At 45.6% G+C, this 25,134-nt stretch overlaps 2 protein-coding genes across 6 annotated transcripts in view; both read left to right on the forward strand.

Annotated features, from left to right (window-relative positions):
• The window catches only part of NOP2 (NOP2 nucleolar protein), a 102,473-nt gene extending 89,254 nt beyond the window's left edge, over positions 1 to 13,219 (forward strand). For both annotated transcript variants that reach the window (XM_063294693.1, XM_063294692.1), the window contains 13 exons: positions 3,512 to 3,753; positions 4,744 to 4,787; positions 4,918 to 5,069; positions 5,878 to 6,077; positions 6,605 to 6,694; positions 6,782 to 6,869; positions 6,975 to 7,115; positions 8,857 to 8,996; positions 9,323 to 9,412; positions 10,583 to 10,705; positions 10,810 to 10,907; positions 11,008 to 11,138; positions 12,663 to 13,219. In XM_063294693.1, coding sequence (XP_063150763.1) covers positions 3,512 to 3,753; positions 4,744 to 4,787; positions 4,918 to 5,069; positions 5,878 to 6,077; positions 6,605 to 6,694; positions 6,782 to 6,869; positions 6,975 to 7,115; positions 8,857 to 8,996; positions 9,323 to 9,412; positions 10,583 to 10,705; positions 10,810 to 10,907; positions 11,008 to 11,138; positions 12,663 to 12,997 — 1,874 coding nt within the window. In that variant the 3' untranslated portion in view covers positions 12,998 to 13,219. The remainder of the gene's footprint in view (positions 1 to 3,511; positions 3,754 to 4,743; positions 4,788 to 4,917; positions 5,070 to 5,877; positions 6,078 to 6,604; positions 6,695 to 6,781; positions 6,870 to 6,974; positions 7,116 to 8,856; positions 8,997 to 9,322; positions 9,413 to 10,582; positions 10,706 to 10,809; positions 10,908 to 11,007; positions 11,139 to 12,662) is intronic.
• A 1,592-nt stretch (positions 13,220 to 14,811) lies between these two features.
• Positions 14,812 to 25,134, forward strand: part of IFFO1 (intermediate filament family orphan 1) — a 28,695-nt gene continuing 18,372 nt past the window's right edge. For all 4 annotated transcript variants that reach the window (XM_063294694.1, XM_063294695.1, XM_063294696.1 and 1 more), the window contains exon 1: positions 14,812 to 15,635. In XM_063294694.1, the coding sequence (XP_063150764.1) occupies positions 14,845 to 15,635 (791 nt within the window). In that variant the 5' untranslated portion in view covers positions 14,812 to 14,844. The remainder of the gene's footprint in view (positions 15,636 to 25,134) is intronic.

Raw genomic sequence — 25,134 nt, forward strand, 5'->3', positions numbered from 1 at the left:
TTGGTAGGAGGTGCTACCATTCGGGGTATACAATTGATGGATGTAGAGCAGCAATCTGCTTCCCCAACTTAGTATCTTCCAGACATACAGGACTTCAGTTTCCATATCTACCAGTAAAATATGCTGGCTAGAGTGTCTAGTCCAAAACAACTACAATAGTAAGCCACAGAACAACTCTCGGACATTCTTTTTCTGTTACTTTAGGAGACTAGGAAATTTATTCCACTTCAGACATTGGCTGGTATTCAGAAGCTGGATTCCAGTGGAACAGTGTAGGCATAAGGAGTGTGGGACCCCAGTCTCTGTTCCTTTCCTCCTCCAGGGCCCAACATCCCCATATTGCAGTCTGTTCCTATCAGCCCTTGGACTCCAGAAACAACTATTCAGAGGTTTTGTCTATATCAATTTTTGTCTCTGGAAGCATTTGGAAAAATTTCCTCTTCGCTCCCCCTAAGAGTAACAGTGTGATCTGTACTGGGTAGATGCACTCAGTTACAAAATTAACGAATTTATTGTGCTATTAGCTTTAACAAATTTTATAAGTCTCTACTTTGTTAGATGATACAAGTCAGTTTGGTAAATGAAAGCTACTTTTGTACTTCTGTTGAATTACCACCTTCAAACTAAAGGAATTATACTCAACTAATCAGCAGAACTTTAGCTGATTGATTACTTGACATCTGTGATCTTAGTCCAAATGGAAGCTCAATGGAATATACATTATACAGGGCATTACATTTTCTGGTGAAAGATGGATCAGGTGTTCTCAGTTAAGTACAAGACAAGAAAATGTTGAGCCCGACACTCCCCATGGTTCACGGAGGAGCTGAGGGTTCTGAAAAGGATTAAGAGACGCCTAGAGTGCCACTGGAGGAAGACAAAGACCGAATCCGACCAAACACAAGCTAGAGCTGCTATTAAGGCCTACCTTGTGGCGGTAAGAGTGGTGAAATGTCAGTATTTCTCCGCTCTTATTGCGTCTGCAGAATGCCATCCGACAGCCCTGTTTAAGATCACCCAATCCATTCTCAGGAAAGGGGATTCAGAGATCCATCTACAGGGCCATGCTGAGGAATTTTCTGGGCATCTGCAGGATAAAATTGCTCAGATCTGTTCCAAGTTGGACTCCGAGCATGGGACAGAGTCTGTGGAGATACCTAGGGTACGTACTTACCATGTTATCTGGGAACAGTGTGACTCTGTTGTACCTGAGGAAGTGGACAGGATCCTCCAGTCTGTAAATGGCACCACTTGCCAATTAGATCCCTCCTGGCTGGTGAAAGCAGCTCGGGAGGTGACATGTGGCTGGATCCAGGCGATGGTGAATGCATCCTTGAGAGAGGGGGTGTTTCCAGCAGCCTTTAAGGAAGTGCTGGTGCACCCCCTCCTCAAGAAACCATCCCTGGACCCTACTATACTGGACAACTTTCGCCCAGTCTCCCACCTCCCCTTTTTAGGGAAGGTGGTTGAGAAAGTGGTGGCGTTACAGCTTCAGAGGATTCTGGATGAAATGGATTATCTAGACCACTTCCAGTCAGGTTTCAGGCCCAGCTATGGGATGGAAACAGCATTGGTTGCATTTATGGATTATCTGTGGCAGGAACGGGATGGAGGCAGTGCATCCATCCTTGCTCTTCTTGACCTCTCAGCAGCTTTTGATACCATCGACCATGGTATCTTTCTGGACTGACTCAGGGAGTTGGGGGCAGGTGGCATGGTCTTGTGCTGGTTTGCCTCCTTCCTCCAGGGCTGGCCCCAGTCAGTTTTGATAGGGAGTGAGAGATCCAGTCCGCGACCCCTTCTTTGTAGGGTGCCGCAGGGCTCAGTACTCTCTCCGCTCCTTTTTAACATCTACATGAAACCACTGGGCGAGATCATCCGCCACCATGGGGTGAGGTATCACCAATATGTGGATGATACCCAATTATACTTCTCCATCCCAGGTGAAGTAAGTGATGCTGTGACCACCCTCTCCGAGTGTCTGGGGGCTGTGGGGGCCTGGATGGGGAACAACAGACTTTGGCTGAACCATGGTGAGACGGAGTGGCTGTGGATCAATGGCTCCTCGGTTTCTGGGAAATTGCCATCTTTAATTCTGGATGGGGTCACACTGCCCCAGACAGATCCAGTCCGTAACTTGGGGATCCTCCTGGACTCACGACTTCTGCTCAAAGAGGAGGTGGTGGTCCTGGCCAGGAGGGCCTTTGCACAACTCTGTGTTGTGTGCCAGTTACACCCTTTCCTGGATCGAGAGGCCCTTCCGACAATCACTCATGCCCTGGTTATCTCCCACATAGACTACTGTAATGCGCTCTACATGGGGCTACCCTTGAAGTGTATCCGGAAGCTACAGCTGGTCCAGAACACAGCCGCACGGGTAATTCTTGGTGCCCCAAGAGTGGCACGCGTAACACCTTTACTGCACAAGCTGCACTGGGTTCCAGTTTGCTTCTGGGTCCAATTCAAGGTGTTGGTTATGAGCTTGAAAGCACTAGATGGCATGGGGCCAGGCTACCTGAGGGACCGTCTCATCCCCACTACATTGGCCTGTCCCACCAGGGCATGCAGAGAGGGCATGCTACGGATCCCAACTGTTAGAGAGTTCCATCCGGTGGGGTTGCGGAAGCGTGCCTTCTCTGCAGCAGCTCCTGCCCTTTGGAACATTCTCTCCCCAGAGCTGAGACAGGCCCCCTCGCCCCTGGACTTCCGCAAAAACTTAAAAACCTGGTTTTGTCATCATGCCTGGAGCGGGAAGGAGAACAGCTCCTCCTCCCTAGAATTGCCCTGTTTTGCTTATGGATTGAGAGAGGACCTTGCCATCTGGATTCTATTACATTATAGTATATTTATATTTTATTGTTTATCTATATTATATTATTGTATAGTATTTAATTGTTTTTTACTTTAAACTGCCCAGAGTCCCTCCTTGCAGGGGAGATGGGTGGTGATAAATTTGACAAATAAATAAAATAGGAAAGGCTGAAAACTAGTAGAATTTGATTCAGCTACTGCTCTGCTGGCAGTGCTTTTGACTTGCTTGCATATACAGGTAGTCCTTGAGTTACGTCAGTAATTGGGACCAGAATTTCTGTCACTAAGCACGACATCACGTGACCACATTGCTTAGCGATGGCAATCCCAGCACTATTCGTTGCCATCATTAACTGAATCCCACCAATCATTAGGTGAGGACCCACCCTGCTCCGCCACTCCAGCTTAGTCCCTCCCAGCCCGAGCCTCAGTAAGGTAAGGGACTGCCTCCTCTTCAGCTCCCCCACCTGCCTATCTCCCCCGATCCCTGCCCTTTTGGCCACCTTGTACGCTGCCGGCCTTGCCACCCTGCGCTCACTGGCCCTGCCACCCTCATCTGACCTTAGCCGTCTTTCTCCTGGATGGCAACTTTCATTATTCTCCATCCACATGAGGTTGAAGAACTGTGCTCTAAAACATGTGCCAGGGCAGACAGTTCTCTGTAGCTTGTTTCACAGTGTTCTCTTGTCCTCCTTGGCAGCTAGAGAGAAAACGCTGAAGAATGCAAATAAGGGGAAAAGTTCTGAAGAGGACAAGCAAACTAGCTGCAGCACTGATGCTGCCACGCTGCTCACTTCCCCTGCCTTGGGGAAGAAAAGAACCAGGCCTGAAGAGAGTGAACAAGAAGAAGAAGAAGAAAGCACAGCTTTCAGTGATGAAGATGATCTTAGTGAGGATGGGATTATGGACGACTATGGAGCTTCTTCCTCTAGTGATGAAGATGTAAGACTACGTGGCAATAATGTTTTTGGTGGCTTTATTTAGATAGGTGTAAATATTTCTTACTTATGACGTGGGAAATCAGGCCTTGTGTCATTGTCTGCCATTTGAATGTTGTGTCTGCCGTGTCTCTTGGGCCATCTGCTCCCCAACTTAGAGCCCCATATTCTGTGTTGGGATGCACTGTAATCTAACATTACAAAACAGCTGGAGGACGCCTAGTTCTAGGAGAGCACCAGTGATATGCTGTATAATTTATTTAACGTAGTCAGTGAGACCAGCTGTGGGGATCTGCCTGTATGACCAAGAAGACCTGAGGCTGAAGAAGGTATTGGTCAGTAGCCCCAGCCTAGTATTTCACGTTACTGAGCAGCAGCGATCCGTTTTGAGTTATTGTGTAGAGATGTGTTGGTGGCTTTCTAAGGGTTGGTTTGTTTGTTTTTTGGCTTCCTAGTTTTTCCACAGGTTTGCTCTGACGCTTGCTGAATAGTAACGAAAAAGGATAGAATAAGCCACTCCAACCTTTCTCATTGCTCCTTCCTTCCTTCCTCCCCCCCCCACCCCGCACTTCCCGAGTATTGTAGCCCTTGGTGAAAGCCCCTCCACTGAAATCAGATGATCTGCTGCAGCACCTTGAAGCAATTTTTACTAAAGTTTAATAGAATGATGTTTATAATGATCTCCTACTAGTGTTTTTGTGTGACTGGTTCTACTCCATTCCAGTTTATGAGTATCGCCATTATACTAAAAGGACAGCTGCATTCACAGAATGAGTACGTGCTTAGTTTATAGTCAAAAACACAGATGGGTTCTCTAAAGCCACCCAGAGTCATCCGAGGGTCAGGCAGCCTTCTCAACCTAATTAAATGAAGTCATGTTCATATACTCTCCCTCCCCATTCCTGACGTTGTAGATGTGCATTATTCAGGGTGAGGGGGCAGAGGATTCTCCTGGCCTTTGATTAAGTGCTTCTTTGTGTGCTTTTAAATTCAGCTCCTGCCTATAGAGCGAGCTGCTCGAAAACAGAAGCTGGAGGGGTGAGTAATCCAGAAGATTTGATCTGATCTGATCTGATCTGATTTGATTTTCCCCTTACAATGGATCCACTTTTTCTCCCACTCCTTCCCTATGATTCTCCTTGCTAAATGCCTTTCTTCTGGGTTGTAGGCAGGACATCAGTGAGGACGACAGTCAGGACGAGACACCACCTTCCAAGCAGCGGGTAGAGCAAGAAGAAGAAAAGGACACAGACCTGAAGCTCAACGTGGAGGCAGAGGAGTGCTTTGTGCTTCCCAGTGGGCAGGAGATAGAGAAAGAAGATATCCTTACGCGGGTGGGCTTAGAGAATGTTAAGGGGGGTGCCCAGAGTTGCCCTGAGGGTGCAGCCATGTGCCTCCACACATGCCTTTCCCTGGAGATCCCTTTGCGTGGCACAGCTTCATTATAGGGTCTGTACGGTGAATGCATACGGGCCCCCTAATCTAGTACTCTGTTAGACTCTCCATCTTCATAAAAGGATGGCAGTCCTGAATTGCTTTACTGGAAGAGAGGTCAGGTATGAACATCTCTTTAGCACATTTTGGTTCATTCCTATCTTAGGACTGCTTTTAAGTGAGATAAACATGTAAGAAGGAAATGAATGTGGTATGGTTCCCGTGTGTCATGATAAACTGCTTTCTGTCTTGCACTGAACTAGCATTGCACATTTTCAGAACCAGTTTGCATTTTGAACGGCAGACTGTGAAGGTTCAATGTGCAAATCATGCTTCAACCCCTAATGTGCCTTATAGGGACTCAAAATACTTTGCTTGTATTTTTACATTTGGGCAAGGGGGCAGAGCTAAGTGCTGGGACTACCGAATATGGACTGCAAGAACATATTTTTGCTGTCATTTAGTGGTTGTCTGGATTTTTGTAGCCCTACTCCACTGAGATCAAACATGCCATCCCATGTTTGATCTCCAGCTTCTAAGATCTCTTGTGCCACTATTGAGCAAGTGGCTGATGGAATCAGTCGTCTCGAGTCAGTACTGCAAAAGGCTGAGTAGGCTACGAGTAAAATCAGCCACCTGCCTTGGTATAAGACAGTTTCACATATTTGGTGGTGTTCCTTAATTCCCTTTTCACCTGCTCAGCCTCCTGATCTCCAACTCATTCACCAGCGGATAAAAGACAACATGGAGGTTCTTCAGGATTTCAGTTCAAAGCGAGAGGAAGGGCGCTCACGGCAGGAATATTTATCCCTTCTGCATCGGGATCTTGCTGCATATTACTCTTACAGTGACTTCTTAATTGGAAAGATGACAGAACTCTTCCCTCTCTCGGAGGTACTATTTTTCTAGAAAGGTTTTGGGTCAGAAACAACCCATTTGGCTGCTGCAGTCAACAACAAGCCTCAAATCTTGGGAGATAATTATTTTGATGCCAGCGTTTTCTCAGTCATCTGTTTCTTTTGTGTGTAAGTTCCATTGTATTCACATGCAGATCGATACTTAGCACAGATCTGCTTGCTCCAAGAACTCCGGTATAATTCTAAATGCTCCTCTTCTTCCATGCCATCCAGGCCCCTCCCTGACATAATATTAGCTCGGACTAGTGAGATGCTTCTTGCCTTATGAGGGTATCGTTGGTAGACTAAGAACTGGTCTTGGTTTCTTCAACAGCATCAATTGACTTGAACAAAGAATTTTCAGTTTCATCCTATTCACCTCTTGTGATGGATTGGGATTCTTAAATCAAGCGTCAGCTCAGTTACGTCTTCTCCATGAAATGAAGCTTAGTGCCTGTAGCTACTGTTCCTTCATGAGAAAAGATTCCCATTCTTTCATTTGTCGTCTTTTCTGCACGCTTTTAGCTGGTTGATTTCTTGGAAGCCAATGAGGTCTCTCGGCCTGTGACCCTCCGCACCAATACACTGAAGACAAGACGCCGTGATTTAGCCCAGGTGTGTGCCTACCTGAGCATCCTCGGCCTTTTTCTGCTCTTATTTTGCCATGATTGAAAGAGCTAAACTGCTTCCTTTGTCTTGCAGGCCTTGATAAATCGTGGAGTAAATTTAGACCCGTTAGGACAGTGGTCAAAAACTGGGCTTGTTGTGTATGACTCCTCTGTGCCCATAGGTGGGTATCTCTCCGCTCCTCCTCCCCCAGCTCCTTCCTCTGCATGTACACTCCACCATTGCTTTGCCTGTATTTATCCCTTTGGTCTTCCCTTTTTTCCCTTAGGTGCCACCCCAGAATACTTAGCTGGACACTACATGCTGCAAGGTGCTTCCAGCCTTCTCCCTGTCATGGCTCTTGCCCCTCAGGAGAACGAGCGCATTCTGGACATGTGCTGTGCCCCAGGAGGCAAGACCAGTTACATAGGTACTCATGCCTGTTGGGGAGGAACAGGTTCAAATTCCCCGTTTTTGGGACCGCCTACCATAGGAGACTGCTCTACCCTCTCCATTAAAAGGCAGGTTCCTTGAAAAAAGGTTCAGCTGCCTTCTGAGGGTCCAATTCCTCCTCAAAGACAGAAATCGTCATTCTTTTCCTTCTGTAGGGACAGTTGTAGGTTTCATATCTGATCAGTTCTTTTGGTTTAGTTGAGTTCTTGCAACATTGCCCTCGCTTGCAGGGTAGGCAGAGAGTTGTAAAGGTAAAAAACAGAAGTAATGAGAGTTGGCCCCTGGTTCCTCAGCCTCCCAACAGGAGAGTCAGATGAAGAAGACAAAAGCAGGAGTAATGCTGGGAGACCCAGGTTTAAAGCCTTGGGCAGAGTAAGGTGAAGTTCCATGTCCTTCTCCCTGGACTTCCATAGGGTGCAGCTGTAGGTCCCCCTTCTGTCCTCTCTCCCCATTCAGTGACATCCCTTCCTATTATTTCTTCTTGAGAGTGAATGTCAGGGCTTCAACGAGGGTGTGGGCAAGGTAACCCATGATATCGTGCCTGGGTTGACAAAACCAGAACCCTGTTCATGCATTCAGCTTGAGCAGTATTTAAATGCCTACGATGGTGGCCCTCTCCTCAGCATTCCTGGGCGTTCTCCTGTTCCATGTCCCCAGTCCCTGGCTTTGTCCTATTGAAAAGGAATTCTTACTCATTTGTTGGAATTTAGTAGAATTCTCATGGTTAAGCATTGGATTTTATCGAAGTTTCTTAATGTCAGACAAAGGGCTTTTGGATTGACATCCTCCCCTCTTCAGATGTTGCTGCTCCACATGGCATGGCTAGAGACTATGAAAGAGTTAGTGTGCATAATTGTAGTCTTTTCCCCTGTGCTGAGGTAATTGCTTGGGACGAACCAGCCTGATCAAGGTTTAGGTTCATCCCTTCAACACCAGCATCTTTGTCTGATCTGAGGCCACTTGCTGTCAGCCCCACTAGCTGGACCAGACCAGAAAATCAACTCGACAGGAAATCTGAAACTACTTTGATTGAGGTTGGCCATAGTAACAGAGTATTGCAAGTCTGATTGTGCTGTATGTCCTCTCCTCTCCCTTCTCATACTCCTGTGGATGAGAGAGGTATCTGTCTGGGCCTCTTCCAAATATTATCTGTCTGTTGTAGACTTAAGACATGTTTCACCTCCTGTTGCTTTGGTAATGGAGGTTGCATATCAAGGTCATATTTTTTGCTCTCTACATTTGTCATAGGAAGTAAGGTTAATTTGCCTCTGAATTTTGTTTACCAAGTCAGTGTTTCCCGACCTCAGCAACTTTAAGATGTGTGGACTTCAGCCCAGAATTCCCCAACCAGCCCTCAACTGCCCTGAAAATGCCTTTGCCTTGATTGTTGCCAACCTTGTTACCTTGGTTGTTGCTAAGGTTTCATAACTAGCGGCCTAGAGGGAATTAAATGTTGTCGTATCTGCCTTCAGGGAGGAAGTGAAGATTCCTTGAGCTCTTGTCCTCAACCACATTGCCTCAGAGACAGGCTGAGGGGTTAGGAACTATGCTGGGTAACCAGCAAGAAGGCTACTTCACAGGAATGCAGCCTGTCTTCTCCATTTGGTATGGAGGAGAAGGGTTTGCCTGTGTAGGGAACCCCGACGAAGGAGTGGAAGACTATTGGGATTACTGCTGCCAAGGGAGGCCTGACGCACACTTTTTATTCTGCCTGGCAGCTCAGCTGATGAAGAACACAGGAGTGATACTGGCTAACGACAGCAGTGCTGAGCGTTTGCACAGTGTGGTGGGAAACTTGCACCGCTTAGGAGTCACAAACACTGTTGTGAGCCACTGTGATGGGCGCCAGTTTCCGAAGGTATGCTGCTGCTGAGGACATTGGCCCCATGTGTCTTGGGGGATGGGGGACACCTTTCCCTTCTTGGGGTAGCTGTCAGGGGCAAAGCAGGCAGTGCTGTCTCCACTCTCTCAGTCAGCTCCCTCACCCTTCCCCTGCTGGCTGAGCAAGGCTCACGCCCAGGGAACTGCTGAGGGCAGGCAGGACCAGACGTGGCTGCTTTGCCTTCTGCTCTGTGGGGAAGAGGGGGCTTCAGAATACGTGCTTAGTCTTCAGGTAGTAACCCCTGAAAGCAGACAGAATCAGGAGAGAAGCTTCCTTCTCAGAGCATTTTCCTTCATTTTCAGGTACTGGGTGGTTTTGACAGAGTCCTGCTTGATGCTCCCTGCAGCGGTACTGGTGTTATTTCAAAGGACCCCACAGTCAAAACTAATAAGGTGAGTTGATTCACTGTCACCGCATGAAGCCCAGCAGTAGCTGAACGGGCATGCGGAGTAGCTCAGAATGATACGCTGGTTCTTTGTTTTCCTGTATTGCCATAGCCTTGGCAGGGGTGCCTCTTCAAGGATGTCTTAGGAAGGAAGTGAGAGAGGCATCGCGGAAGGGCATACTGCCTGAATGGTGGCTTGTCTGGTCAGAAGTTAAAACTTTGGGCTAGAATGTCCCTTGGAAGAATTGGTCATGGAACTTGACAGCCTGGATGGTCCTGGGTCAGTTAAGGTCTGGCATATAAATAAGATTAGTTCAAAGAAAAATTCAAATCAATGGGGTTGGGGAGTGGTCTGAACTCCTCTGGGTCTTTGGAGTATATTTAGAATCCTGATAATAAAATGTATATTGCAGGTCAATAAAATGTATAACAGGTTCAAGAGTACGCCTGTAGGCTGAATGAACAAAGGCAACCAGAAGCGCGGAAAGGTTGGCCTTATTTTTGGAATGATAGTCTGAAAGTGAACGAGCACAAGCTCTGGCAAAATGAATGTTTTGAACAAATTCTCCAGCATCACCTCCAGAAAGCGACTCCCCAACTATGAGCAGTATCACTGCAATGCACTCCTCTCCATATTCAGGCCAGGAGAAGGATACCTTTGCTGATGGTATAAAAGCCACTGAAAAATGCAGAACAGCAAACAAGGTTCAGGTCCCCCATCTCTTTCCTGGTGGAAATTGTCCCTTTGGCAGTTTTGGTATCAAAGTCAATGTCGTTAAATCTTGATTGAAATGAATTTATAAAATTCCTTTCATCCAAGATGTCTGGATCCAGCTAGTGATCACCTATTCAGATCTTCTGGGGTCCAGCAGTGTTTTCTGTCTGTGTCAGGGCGGGATGGAGGAGTGCAGACCAGTCCCTTTAGTGGTTCTCTGTCTGCTGCTTCTGGCAGCGTTGGGGCAGATGAATAGAAGAATTGGGGCTTACCTGGGGTCCAGAAGAATTACAGCAGTTGGATAGGGAGTAGAGCAATTGGGTGGCACAAGGTTGCATTTTTGTGCTTATGGACAAGATGTTGTTGACACTGGGGATAATACAGTGAAATAATACCCTCCCTTTTAACTATATCCATACTAAGATTTGTTTCTGTTAACATGCATCTCCCTGTCTCTTTCAGGATGAAAAGGATATTCTGCGCTGTGCTCACCTACAGAAGGAGCTGATCCTCAGCGCCATTGACTCAGTTAATGCGACCTCTGAGAGCGGGGGATACATTGTGTACTGCACATGTTCAGTCTTGGTAAGTGTCTGTTTTGTTTGCCATCTCCACTGGCCATACAGTAAAACACCCTTGTTCTGCTGGAGGCTTTGAGGAACCTGACTTCCTGTGCCCTGTGGTGACAGGTGGAAGAGAACGAATGGGTTGTGGACTATGCCCTGAAGAAGCGCAACGTCCGCTTGGTGCCAACGGGTCTGGACTTCGGCAAAGAAGGATTTACCCGGTTGGTATCCCTAATTCTGAAAACTGGAGTGGGACAGTGGACATTCATTCAAATGCTTTGGGTACTGGAAATGCATCATTTTTTCTTTTCATTTGTTTAGGTTTAAGGAGCGTCGTTTCCACCCTTCCTTGAAATCCACACGCCGTTTTTATCCTCACACCCACAACATGGATGGTTTTTTTGTGGCCAAACTGAAAAAGTTTTCCAATGCCATTCCCAAAGCTCTGAAAGGTAATGAATCTGAGAGCTTGCCTTTTTCAGGAACCTTGTTTTGCTAATTAATAACACCCACCAGAATCATCAACCTGGAAAGGCAAATCAATTAACATCTCAACCAGAATAAATTTTGAAAATGCCAAATATACTGTTTTGCGGAATTATCCACAGTGTCTTGTTGTCCACGTATCCCACTTAGTTGAATAACAAGGCTTTATTTTGAGGTGGACCTGAATGGGACCTAAATATTTGGTGGGAAAGAGGCTGAGAATAGAAACAAAAGAGAAAATTAAGTATATTGGGGAGAAGGAGAATCTGTTGGTTCTGTCGCGTCCAGAAAATGTATATGGGTGGTACATTTGGGTTGCGATACACACCTGTGGGAGCACAGTGCTGCACCTGCTTAGCTCAGAGAATTAGGTCGCTAAGCCCATGCAGCTACCATGCAGGCCCAGAAAAAAAGAGCTCTTTTACAGCATAGGCCAAGGATGCCTATGCTAGGTCCAAATACTGCATCCCTTTACAAAACTGTGTAAATGAAGTTGACGTTATACTAACGTGTTCCAGTCAAGTTAACCTCTTAAAGTAAATTAATCAACTGAAAATTGTTGTGTTGGTTGAACATCCTAATACCTTGTTCTAACTGCAGTAAGGAAGATGCAGCTTGGTTTAAGGTCAGAATAAGGGGCTTGTACCAGCTCTTCTCAGTACATTTAATATGCATGCATGCATGTATGTATGTATTTAAAGCATTTATATAACAACCCATCTTATATCGAAGTCCGGGTGGCTCCCAACCAGCAGTTAAACAACATCAATATACCATTAATACATACTTATATCTATTAAAATCACAAATATTAAAACCTGGCACCAAAGTTAAATGTTCACATGCAGGCCATCACTAAGTCCTCTTGTCAATCTCACCCTATCCCAGCGCTTGGGGGAAGAGCCAGGTCTTAAGTGCTTTTTGGAAGGCTAGGAGGGTGGGAGGCAGCTGAACTTCAGGGGGAAGGGTGTTCCATAGGGTAAGGACTGCCACAGAAAAGGCATGCTTCCTAGATCCCATAAGATGGCAATGTTTAAGGGAAGAGACTAGAAGTGTCCTCACCCTATCTGATCTAGTAGGACAGGTAGATGTCCTAGGGAGAGGCGGTCCTGCAGATAACCTGGCCCTGTGCCATGTAGGGCTTTAAAGGTAATAACCAGTACCTTGAATTGCACCCAGTAGGAATCCGGGAGCCAGTGCAGCTCACGCAACAGAGGTGTTACATGAGTAAACCTAGGGGCACCCATCACTGTGTGCGCCACCACATTCTGGACCAGTTGTAGCTTCTGGGTGGTCTTCAAGGGCAGCCCCATGTAGAGTGCATTGCAGTAATCCAAACAGGAAGTGACCAAGGCATGGGTGATTGTGAGCAATTGAGACCCAGAAACTTCCCGTTAAAGAAGTTAAAACCTGAAATTAATTTTATTAAAAGCTGAAATTGTCAGTAATCTGATGGCTACTCCTAATCTAACATTTCTTTCTGCTTCTAGATGAAGAGTCTAGTGGGGAGCTAACAATGCAAAAAGTAAAAGATGGATCTGCTCCAGCTCCAACTGAGCCTCTGCCTAAAAAGAAAAAAGGTCCAGAAAGTAAAGCTGGTCAGCAGCAGGCTTCAAAGCAAGAGATTTCTGCTGCCATAGCGGCCAGGAAGGAGGCTAAAGGGGAGTCGAAAGGTAATAAAAAGAAGAAGCAGCTTGCTGCCTCCAAGCAGAGCAACTTTCAGAAGAGGTCCAGAGTCTTGAATGCTGCTTGGCCCTCTCCTGGAGGACTGAGGGCCAAGTCAACCCCCAGAAAGAAGGGCTGGGTACAACAAAGCCCCCAGTAGAAGGGTGGCCGCCATATTTGATACAACATGAAAAAACTGCTGGCAGTTCTGGGAAGACTGGTGGGAGACCCTGACCAAGATAACTTGTTCTGGCAAGACTTGTGCAGAAGTGATCCGGCACTTCCCTTTGTGCTTCAGATCTTTTGTTTATTTTTAGCCTGTTGAAGGGCAGAGACTTTGAATGAGACCCCTACCTGTCATTAAAAGTTCCCTTGATCTCTTGATGTGTCTTAGGTCTTTTCTGTTTGTCTCTATTATGAAACTTCAGCCTTTGGGTTCTGAACATCAAGGCTTCCTCCTGGATAACTCTTCCTTGTCATCTGGAACTGAGTTCACACTTTGGGCTAAGCAATGGTTAATAGACTTGCTATTTGGAGCTGGTGAAAGCTTTAAAATTCCTGGAAACGACTAACTGGGGAGGCTAATACACTTTGCAAGCCAGCACACACAACTCTATGCAGAGTATAATTTGGCTTCATTCAATCATACGCCAATTTAATTGGTTCCTGATTGATTTCTGAGGTGGTAGGTTTGGACCTTGAAATTTGTAAATCGTATGAAATTTTAAAACCAAAGGACTATCTGTTTTAACTAATTGCACACAAGTGCAGCATGGTATAGTGTTGCGGTGTTGGAGAAGGACTGGGGACACCGAGGTTCTGGCCCACACTTCCTCTCAGTCCAGCCTGCTTCACACGATTGTGGGGAATAAAACAAAGGGAGAACTCTGTATAGGGTCCCTGGAGCGTCTATAGAGTGGTGTTTCTCAACCTTAGCAACTTTAAGAAAGGTGAACTTCGACTCCCCAGCCAGCATGATAAAGCTCTCTAGCTGAAGCCCTGGTCTGTGTCTTGCTGCTGTCCAAAAGTCCAGTGGATGAGGCTGGTTTCAGTCTGGCGCTCAGGTTGTGGAATTCTCTGCCCGGAGAGCCTTCTTTAAAGCACTCTCGGCTAGCGTGAGCCTGCTCGGAATGTCTGGGGCTTGGAACCTGCCAGGAAGCTTCCTGCCTATCTACAGTATGTGACAGCATTTTTGCATTGGAGAAGAAGTAAAACAAGTACATGTAGTTTGCAGGTGTCTTAGGAATCCTGCAGAGTTTGTTGTTCCTTCCTGTATAATAGCAGAATGAATGAATATGAAACTAGAACAATTACAGAGTGAATCGTACCTGCTAGCAAATTTGTATCACTTGAGGCTGTAGAATTTGGGTGACTCAATATCTTTGTGCATTGTCAATACCATTTCCCCCCCTATTCTTTGTTAGTCTGAATTTTAATGCCTGCCCTAATAGCAGGGAGTCAGCAGGGACAAGATGGGAAGCTGAAATGGAACCAGGCATTTGGCAAGCTGGGGGTGAATTCTGGCAGGTAAAAGAACAAAACATCTTATATAGCTTAGGGATCTAAGCCTTCCGATCTGCGATAGCTGCCTGTGCGAGGGGATGGGGAGGGTGCAAAGCGATGGTAGGCACTGATAATGCAGCTGGATCCTACGGCTTTGACAGACGAGGCGGGCAATTTATTCATCGCTCAGCTGGAGAAGCGGCAACCCGGATCCTCTCTTGCAGCAGCAGCTGCGGCCTCAGAGCCAGCCCGCATCAGTCCACCGGCGTCGGCGGGCCATCGAGCGGTCTTCTCAGCCGGCCGGCGCGGCAGCGCATCACTCCGCCGGCAGGACGCCGCACCGGCCTCTGTTGTCCAGCGCCGCATCCCTCTCCTCCACAGCGCCAGGCGCCTCCCGCCCCTCCTTCGCAGAGGGCGGCCGGGATTGGCTGCGCCGGCTGCGCCTCTCCGCCCAGCTGCCGCTTCCCCCGTCCCTGTCGCAGCTGCTGGGCGGCTGGCGCAGCCATGAACCCGTTATTCGGCCCAAACCTCTTCCTCCTGCAGCAGGAGCAGCAGGGCTTGGGAGCCGCGGGCCCCGAGCAGTGCCAGCGCCAGCAGCTGCCGGCCCTTCTGCTTCTTCCCCACGAGCCCCAGGGGGACTCACTCGACGGGGAGCTGGCCCCGCCGGCTTCCCTCGCCGCCGGGTCTTCCTTCCCGGCGCCGCCGGCCGCCATGGCCCTCCGCAACGACCTGGGCTCCAACATCAATGTGCTGAAGACCCTCAACCTCCGGTTCCGATGCTTCCTGGCCAAGGTGCACGAGCTGGAGCGCCGCAACCGGCAGCTGGAGAAGCAGCTGCAGCAGGCCCTGGAGGAAGGGGGAGCCCGTCGGGGCAGCCTGCAGCGCAGGGACCAAGCCGTCCAGACCGGGTTCATCAGCCCCATCCGCCCGCTGGGACTCGCCCTGACCGGTGGGGGTGGCAGCGGCAGCCGGCCGGCGGGACTGGGCAGCACCTCGAGGGTGCTGAGCTCCCCCAGCTGCCACCACCCAGGGGCACCGCTCACCCCCACTTCTTGCCAGCCTCCCTCCGGCGCTTTCTCCGCGTCCTCTCGCTTCCTGCCCGGCACCATCTGGTCATTCTCGCAAGCTCGCCGTCTGGGACCAGGCCTAGAGACTACCCTGGTTCAGGGGCCCGGGGTCTCCTGGGTGCACCCGGATGGAGTCGGGGTGCAGATAGACACCATCACCCCCGAAATCCGGGCTCTCTACAACGTGCTGGCCAAGGTGAAGAGGGAGCGGGATGAATACAAGCGCAGGTGAGGTGAAGAGGCAAGAGAGGGGCTGGCCGTGGTCAGGGACCCTGTGGAAGTTTTAAAGACTTCTTTGGGAAACTTCTGTCCCCAGGGAGTGATCACTGCCATCATGGGAATCCCCACAACTGGCATGGGGGGCACTTCCTGCTCTGTGAACCCTCAAAATGCTTATCCTAGCATTAAGATTAAAAGCCAGGGAGGAGGACAGCTTGTTCTGTCATGGCCCTTATATAAACTTGCTTGGTATGGTACTTTCCAGGGCAGAATCTAAGCTTCTGGAGACTTTTCATTGGAAGAGGAGAATGAAACATCACTTCTCCTCTGGAGCGTATTGGCCTCTTTCGCAGAGGGGAAAACAGTTACGCAGCCTCCCCTGGGCTTGTTCTTTCTCGGAGAGCATAGGAAAAAAAGATCGGGCTTGAAGCATAGCCAGTCTCTGTTTCTTTTAAGTCCTTCTCTGTGCTTCTACGGCTTCTGGAAGAAACGCAAACCTAAGCCTGCCTGGTGCTCCCCTGTTACCAGTTCCTACCTAACCATTCTCCTGTCTCTCCCCTCTCGGCCACATCTCTGCCACTGGCAGATGCTAGCTGAGCTGACTTTTAGGGGAGAGGGGAGAGGAAGGTGCAGGAATTCAACTCTCTGCGAGATCTGGGTGTGCAATATTACTGTTAGAGGAGTACTGTATTATTTATAACCCGCTATCAGCGCACGTAGCATGTGGCAGACGTGCACAGCGTTGATTTATTTATATTAGCAACGCTGAATTCTTAGTCTGAGGAACTTGTCACCTACATTTAGACAGTCGCAGGGAATGACAAGGGATATATGGATGAACAAATCAGCTGAATGTTAGTGGTCCCTCTGACTTGTTCTTTTATTCAGTTGAAAGCAGCCTCTGCAGGTACGGCTTGCTTAAGCCTAACATTCTTTAGAGGCTACAAATATGGATTTACCTCACAAGTGGAAAATGGCAAGCAGCAGATCTGGAATAAATAAAAAAAAACCTTGAAGGGCAAAAACGAAGTTGCTTTCTGTACTGTTAACCTCTGATATGCTACATTGTGGACTTCAAAACAACTTAGGGGAAAGTACATGCAGATGTATAGCAGGTGTGCTTTGTGGCTAAGGCGTGAAGGCAGAGAGCTCTTTTGGAGGAGTTTTTCCTCCCTCAGAAACTTGTCCAATTATTACAGTTGTCTAGAGGCCCTCCACAGAGTTTCTCCTTCCATCAGAATTATGTGCAGTTGGAGGCCAGAGGACCTTCTATGTGTGTCAATGCCATGATGGTGTGCCCATCTCAGCTTTCCTGTGCTGTCTTTTTTTTTTTTTCCTAAAAAGAATTTTTTCATCCTGGCTTTTCAGCTTAGCTCTTCTTCAAATCTAGGGTTGTGTTGGTGATATTTTTTCTTTTCCTTTTGATTAGTACCTTCCCCCCACCCCCAAAACCTGGGAACCGAGCATCCCACAGTCTAGTAAAGTGAAGTATTAAATACTGTATTTAATAAAGTGAATATCAATCTGAAACAGAAGAGATAAAGGAGATTTACAGGGCTTGCATGGTACATGGCTATTTAAATATACTGAAGTCAAGTCTGTCTTTGGTAGTCAGACACTGATAAGGAGAGTCAGGTCAAATCTTTGCTTGGTCCTGAATCTCACTGGGCAGTTTTTATAAAATACCACCCAGAGTCCCTCTTTTGGGGCAGATGGGTGGTAGCAAAATTTGAATAATTAATAGATGATAGATAGATAGATAGATAGATAGATAGATAGATAGATAGATAGATAGGTCAAGTAAGGTCTGTTGGCAAAAGGAAATGAAGGCAGTAAATTCATACAGAGCACTAAGCTACAGTGTGGTTTATTTGTTTATGGTTGAAGTATAAATATAATCCCAACCATTGTTGTTTTTAAGTCATAGTTTTTGGCTTTTGCATAATATGTGAGCCAGGACACAATTATTTATTCAACAAAAGAAGTGTGTGAACCTAGTCATATTTATCAGATGGAGACACTGCCCATTGGACTTCAGGGAATAAAAACTTGTTTGCATTCTGCACCTATATCCAAATAAATAATTTGGTGTTAGATATGAGATTCTGGCAATATTAATTTTTCCAAAAGCATTAAATATGCACTGTCTAGCAAAAGATTAAAAGCAAAAAATGGGGACAGATGGCTTCCTAATTGTTGGAAGCTAGACAGATTTCAAAGTCTTGGATATTTGTCTATAAATCAGAACTGGCAAAGTTGCAGAAAAAAAGAACCCCAGTGATGATGGAAGCTGAGATACCTTCCAGTTTCGGGAAAGAATGAAGTGATCTCATTTGCTGTTTGTGGGCTCTCTGCCCTCAGCAATCAATTATTCAAAGCCAAAGTATTACACCTTCTGCTGTGTGGCACATGGTGTTGTCTGTACAGTATAATAATACTGCTGTGCCATATGCAGTTCAGTCTGCATTTCTGAGATCTATCCTCAGAGTTCCCTGCTCAGTCACAAATACACTCCTTTGGTTAGAGCTTGAATGTGTTAAGTACTGGCTCAAATATATGGAGGTGAGTCCTTGGCTCATCTTGCCCTTACCACTCCCAAATATTTTACCATGTTCTTGTGCTCTTTCACAGCAGGGTAGGGTGCCCTCACTGGCATACATGGACATCCTCCCTCAGATGCTGAAATTGGATCAGTTGCACATGTGCTTTGGAATTGTCCCTTGCCTGGAGGTTAGAGCTAATCTCCCCTCTAAATCATAAACCACTCAGGTTGTTCCTAACAGGAAACTGTGCATTTCTTACTAAATGATCAATATTCCAAAGTTCCCAGAAAAGTGGCTAAATTCTGTGCTACAGCAATTGTTAAAAATAACTGGATCTGAATAAAAGCCAGTTATGCTTAGTTTCTGTAGGAAACAGGATGCTTGTCCTTTAACCATGTTTATGTCAATAAATTAATACAAGCCAGCTTTCTGCATCAGCATCTTCCTGGCTGGCTGCCCTACAGGATATTCAGGTGGCCAGTCCTGGATTAAAAACCAAGATTCTGATCTGTCAATATATGCATGCTTTTACCAAAATTAGCAAAGGACTTGCAACTAATTTCAATATGATTGCTATCGTTGTCTTGTGTTTCATGATTCATTGCTCTTTCAAGACAGTAATGAAACTTCATTTATCCCATCCCTGTACTGCCTTTCTCAACAAGAGGCAAACAGATGAACATTCTTGGCAGCGTTTGGATGCAGTTAAGTGCTTTGCTCAGACAGAAGCAAGTCTCTTCTGCTGAATCACCTTTCCTTCCAGAGGTCCTATAAAAAATCTAAAACACTTCGTTAATATCCATATTTCTGGGTTCCACAAACTAGAACTTTACAAACTGATTCCAGGGAAAAGTTTAACATTTAAATATGTATGCAAGAACAATAATTTTGGCAGGCAGAGATGTTGCTCCTCCTCCACATTTTCCCTATCTGCACTCCTCTGTCACAAAGGCTCCCTATGAACGATATTTCTGCTCTTAAACTTACTGCTTGGAAGCCTTCTCTGTAGGGCTGTGAGCGGGGGCGGGGAGCATATGCAGACCAGGCACCATCTCGACCTTCTCTTCTTTGTGATTTCACTCATTGGAGTTCATTTCCATGCATTTTAATTTTTTTATGTAATTAACCTCTGCTTCTTGGTGTGTGGAAGCAGGGCTGACCGATGATGTATTGGGACTTAAGGCAGAAAAATCAGTAGATGATGATGATGATGGTGGTGGTGGTGGTGGTGGTTTAAACTTAAAAAAAATTACAATTAATGTTTCCTTGAAATAGTTTATAGTATTATATTTAAATAGTAATATTACTATAGAAACACTTCCTATAATAAATGAGGTGAAACTATAGGAAAAAATACTGCCTTTTCATCTTAGACTGACCAATACCTCTAGTCTAAACTGCAGCCTGACCCTATATTACTTTCCCTGGTATGAAGAGAGATTATGGGATTAAGAAACATTTTATCAGTCTCAGTTCTCCTTGTTTGAGTCTTGTTGAAAATACAAGAAAGGATTCGGTAAAAAAATAGCTGAATCCCCCAGCTCAGTTGGGTGAGTGGGAATTCAGATGTAATGTGTGTTAGCAAGTATATGATATTGTTTTATTTACTTGATTTATATGGCTACATTTATATATATGAAGTGAAGTCAAGGTGGCTTTATTGGACAATGTATCTTGCCCAGAAAATGGAGTCTGTAGCTGTTTTCTTCAGACTTGGATAGATCTTTGCATGTTAACCACAAATTGGAGGAAAAAATAAACAATTGTTTCACTCTGTGTTCCTGCATCAAATTTCTAAAGCTGTCCTTATAAATCACTTCTACAGTACTGCAATCCTCTAAATTAGAAACAGGAATGCTGTAATTTTGTAGATGCTGCTGAATCACAACTCTCCAATGGCATGGCAAGTGGTGAAGAATGCTGGAACAACACCTGGAGAGTATTTCTTATGCCTTTGCTTAAACACAGCTACAGCTCCCATGATTCCCACCTGACCCCATCAGCCTGGAGAGCACTAGATAGAAAAGGTTGCTTTTAGAATTGCTAAAACAATGATTGAGAAGAGATTTTTCTGCATCTAGCATGTGTTCGGTCCTTTCCTTCAGCATCCAGATTTGGCATGTATGCGCACGCACACACCACCACCACCACCATTCCAGACAACAAACAGAGAAAACAACTTGATCTAGAGCAGTGTTTCTCAACCTTGGCAACTTTAAGATATGTGGACTTCAACTCCCAGAATTCCCTAGCCAGTATGGCTGGCTGGGGGATTCTGGGAGTTGAAGTCCACACATCTTAAAAAGTTGCTAAGGTTGAGAAACCCTGATCTAGAGCTTTGTCCCCTCCCTGTCTCAAGTAACACTCAAGAGAAAAACTGTCCATTTGCAGAAATCAGAGAATGACAGGTTTGAAATTCCAAATGTATATTGATTAATCCGTCAATTTTGAGAATTACAGTAGAAATGCTAAATGCAGAAATGAGATGACTGTGCAGAGTTGATGTCTGCAGAAAACACAGCCCTGAAATTGGAAGGAATTTTAAAAGGGATTGCAGAATCTTTCTAACCTTAAACTGTGCTCAGTAAATAATCATCTATGGCACATTTATTGTATGATTTAAGGATTTGACCTCCTTTTCATATTTAATATTGTTAATTTATTTAATCTTAGAGTAAAGATTACTGCCTTTTTGAGGTTTGGTTCAAATATAGCGACACTCATTTGGAGCCATTAAACAAACCAGGGAATCTTCTTCCATGACTTCTTTAGTACTGCATCTAAACTGGGATCTCTGCGGTGAGGAGTGAGGCTCCAGTAGATCCTATGCTTGATCTTAATTGATGTGGTTGCAAATTGAGAGGAAATTTGCTTCTGAATTTCCTAACAAGCCAAAGTCAGTATTCAAGGTATGTTCTTCTGATTCTAGCTTACTACAGAGCAACAAGCCAGGGACTGTGGGTTTGGTGATGCTAAAACAAATCCCAAATGATTTTCCCCGGTTTGTTTAGATAAGGAAGAGCCAAAATCAGGTAACATGCACTAATGACTTGATTCCCTAGCAAGACAGAATTCTGAATTCCACCAAATTGTGACCCAATTTGGCCATTTATATTATCAGTCTGCTTTGATTTTGTACCCTGTGTCTGTTTCCCAAAAATCTTGGAAATTATAGTTTTATTGTAACAGTGGGAATCTATTTGCAATCCTTAGCATCTTTTGCTTCACATGGAATATAATGCTGAGGAGTCCTCAAAAATTAGTCAACAAATGTACGACTGTATTGTAGATAAGCTCTGAAATGAACTCCTTTTCTGGCTCCGTCTTAGGAGAAGGGAGTGTACATGGCAAATATCAAATGCTGGAGACGATCAGGTGGGAGACATTGTTTTTATGCTCTATTTGTGAACTTTCTCGACTCTTTCATTGAAACAATACAGTCAACCTTACCCAACTATAGCAATACAGCAGACTGGAGAGTCTTCCATTCATTTACATATCCATGCAAAGAGGAAATATACTGGAGATCTGGGAGGTGTGTAGGCTCACTCTGGCAGTTGTATGGGGCCATTTAACTTGGTATAGGTAATTACACAGCTCTTGTGGACCAAAACTAGTCTTCAGAAATGTGGTACTCATAGAGCTACCATTCCAAGTAGATAAAATCTAAATCAGGGACTAGAGGTGCTTCTAGGCAAGTGATCACCTTGTCCTCATTTGCAGATTTTTTTGTAGAAAACTGGATAGTCATAGAAGTAAGGGTTGGACATTACTTTGGAGGTCATCTACTCCCACCCTTTGCCTAGTGAGGGCTATTACTGTAACCCATCTATATTTTCCTACTCCTTCCACCTTTTTTTTTTCTTTCTATAAAACCATCCATTTAGGAGGACAGACCAGTTGCACAGTACAGTCTATATGTACATTTACAATTACATACTAAGGTTATTAAGCTATAATTCTGGGGGGCATGCTAGAGCCAGGACACCAGGAACAATAAGTGCTGTTCAGAGTGGCTCCCTTGGACTGGATGCAGTTGATTCTGAAGACCTATTAGAGTTCCCATCCTTGGTTTCCCTTCCTGCTGGGAGTATGATGTCTTCAGGGAATCATAGTTCTTTGCCTGGAGTAGAGCTATGCTGGCTGTTGTTCCTTCAGTTGCTTGGCTCCTTTGGTTTGCTCCCCGCCCCCCGCCCCCCAGCATTTCTCTTGCTGTTTGGGAGGAGTAAGTTGTGAGGTCAGTCCAGGAAACGGTGTGCTGGATGCACTCTGCTTGTCTGGGTTGTGCAAAGTGGGGTGGAGAGACTGTTGCAGTAAGACTATTATTAGGCAATGGTGCATTGCAGATGTGAATGGAAACCTGATGGGGAGGGCAAAGAGAAGCTGAGGCTGAATGTAGAAGATGGGAAGAAGGCTTGGCTCTTCCTCCTAGTGTTAATGGCCCACAGTCTGATTGGTTTTGCTCTTTGATCGGTGCTCAGTCCATTTCCACCCGTTAATAAGACAGGAATAGAAAAGTTGAACAGGCCATATCGATTAAGGAGGGACCTAAGTATGTGTTCTCATTCCAGAACTGAAGGCTAGTCAAGTGGGATTAATTGCTAAAGGTAGAAGTTGCAAACAAGTTAAATCAAATTTGCTGTCTCTTTGAACGTATGAAAAGCCAGCATCTGACATTTTGTCACTTGTGATTTTGGTTAGGAGGTGCCTGTATAGGTAGGAGCCACAACATAACAAGGGGAGTCACTCTCTATAAGCATAAGCAGCCTCAGCTTCCCGTGTCCATCTCTTTGTACAGAGGGTACTAAAGCAGAGCCCCATAAATCCTCTTGCCCTCTCCCTCCCTTATAATCTGTGTGTGTGTGTGAGAGAGAGAGAGAGAGAGAGTCCCTTATAATCTGTGTGTGTGTGAGAGAGAGAGAGAGAGAGAATCCCTTATAATCTGTGTGTGTGTGTGTGAGAGAGAGAGAGAATCCCTTATAATCTCTGTGTGTGTGTGTGTGAGAGAGAGAGAGAGAATCCCTTATAATCTGTGTGTGTGTGTGTGTGAGAGAGAGAGAGAGAGAATCCCTTGTAATCTGTGTGTGTGTGTGAGAGAGAATCCCTTATAATCTGTGTGTGTGTGTGTGTGAGAGAGAGAGAATCCCTTATAATCTGTGCGTCTGTGTGTGTGGGAGAGAGAGAGAATCCCCTATTATCTGTGTGTGTGTGTGAGAGAGAGAGAGAGAATCCCTTATAATCTCTGTGTGTGTGTGTGAGAGAGAGAGAGAATCCCTTATAATCTGTGCGTGTGTGTGTGTGGGAGAGAGAGAGAGAATCCCCTATTATCTGTGTGTGTGTGTGAGAGAGAGAGAATCCCTTATAATCTGTGTGTGTGTGTGAGAGAGAGAGAATCCCTTATAATCTGTGTGTGTGTTTGTGTGTGAGAGAGAGAGAGAGAATCCCTTATAATCTGTGTGTGTGTGAGAGAGAGAGAATCCCTTATAATCTCTGTGTGTGTGAGAGAGAGAGAATCCCTTATAATCTGTGTGTGTGTGTGTGTGAGAGAGAGAGAGAGAGAATCCCTTGTAATCTGTGTGTGTGTGTGAGAGAGAATCCCTTATAATCTGTGTGTGTGTGTGTGTGAGAGAGAGAGAATCCCTTATAATCTGTGCGTGTGTGTGTGTGGGAGAGAGAGAGAGAATCCCCTATTATCTGTGTGTGTGTGTGAGAGAGAGAGAGAGAATCCCTTATAATCTCTGTGTGTGTGTGTGAGAGAGAGAGAGAATCCCTTATAATCTGTGCGTGTGTGTGTGTGGGAGAGAGAGAGAGAATCCCCTATTATCTGTGTGTGTGTGTGAGAGAGAGAGAATCCCTTATAATCTGTGTGTGTGTGTGAGAGAGAGAGAATCCCTTATAATCTGTGTGTGTGTTTGTGTGAGAGAGAGAGAGAGAGAATCCCTTATAATCTGTGTGTGTGTGTGAGAGAGAGAATCCCTTATAATCTGTGTGTGTGTGTGTGTGTGTGAGAGAGAGAGAATCCCTTATAATCTCTGTGTGTGTGAGAGAGAGAGAATCCCTTATAATCTCTGTGTGTGTGAGAGAGAGAGAATCCCTTATAATCTCTGTGTGTGAGAGAGAGAGGATCCTTTATAATCTGTGTGTGTGTGAGAGAGAGAGAGAATCCCTTATAATCTCTGTGTGTGTGAGAGAGAGAGAATCCCTTATAATCTGTGTGTGTGTGTGAGAGAGAGAATCCCTTATAATCTGTGTGTGTGTGTGTGTGTGAGAGAGAGAGAGAATCCTTTATAATCTGTGTGTGTGTGTGAGAGAGAGAGAATCCCTTATAATCTCTGTGTGTGTGAGAGAGAGAGAATCCCTTATAATCTGTGTGTGTGTGTGAGAGAGAGAATCCCTTATAATCTGTGTGTGTGTGTGTGTGTGAGAGAGAGAGAGAATCCCTTATAATCTCTGTGTGTGAGAGAGAGAGAATCCTTTATAATCTCTGTGTGTGTGAGAGAGAGAGAATCCCTTATAATCTCTGTGTGTGTGAGAGAGAGAGAATCCCTTATAATCTCTGTGTGTGAGAGAGAGAGAGAATCCCTTGTAATCTGTGTGTGTGTGTGAGAGAGAATCCCTTATAATCTGTTTGTGTGTGTGTGTGAGAGAGAGAGAATCCCTTATAATCTGTGTGTGTGTGAGAGAGAGAGAGAATCCCTTATAATCTGTGTGTGTGTGTGTGAGAGAGAGAGAGAGAGAATCCCTTATAATCTCTGTGTGTGTGAGAGAGAGAGAATCCCTTATAATCTGTGTGTGTGTGTGTGTGTGAGAGAGAGAGAATCCCTTATAATCTGTGTGTGTGTGAGAGAGAGAGAGAATCCCTTATAATCTCTGTGTGAGAGAGAGAGAATCCCTTATAATCTGTGTGTGTGTGAGAGAGAGAGAGAATCCCTTATAATCTGTGTGTGTGTGTGTGTGAGAGAGAG

The sequence above is a fragment of the Candoia aspera genome, chromosome 2, assembly GCF_035149785.1.
Source record: "Candoia aspera isolate rCanAsp1 chromosome 2, rCanAsp1.hap2, whole genome shotgun sequence".
NCBI classification, from domain to species: Eukaryota; Metazoa; Chordata; class Lepidosauria; order Squamata; family Boidae; genus Candoia; species Candoia aspera.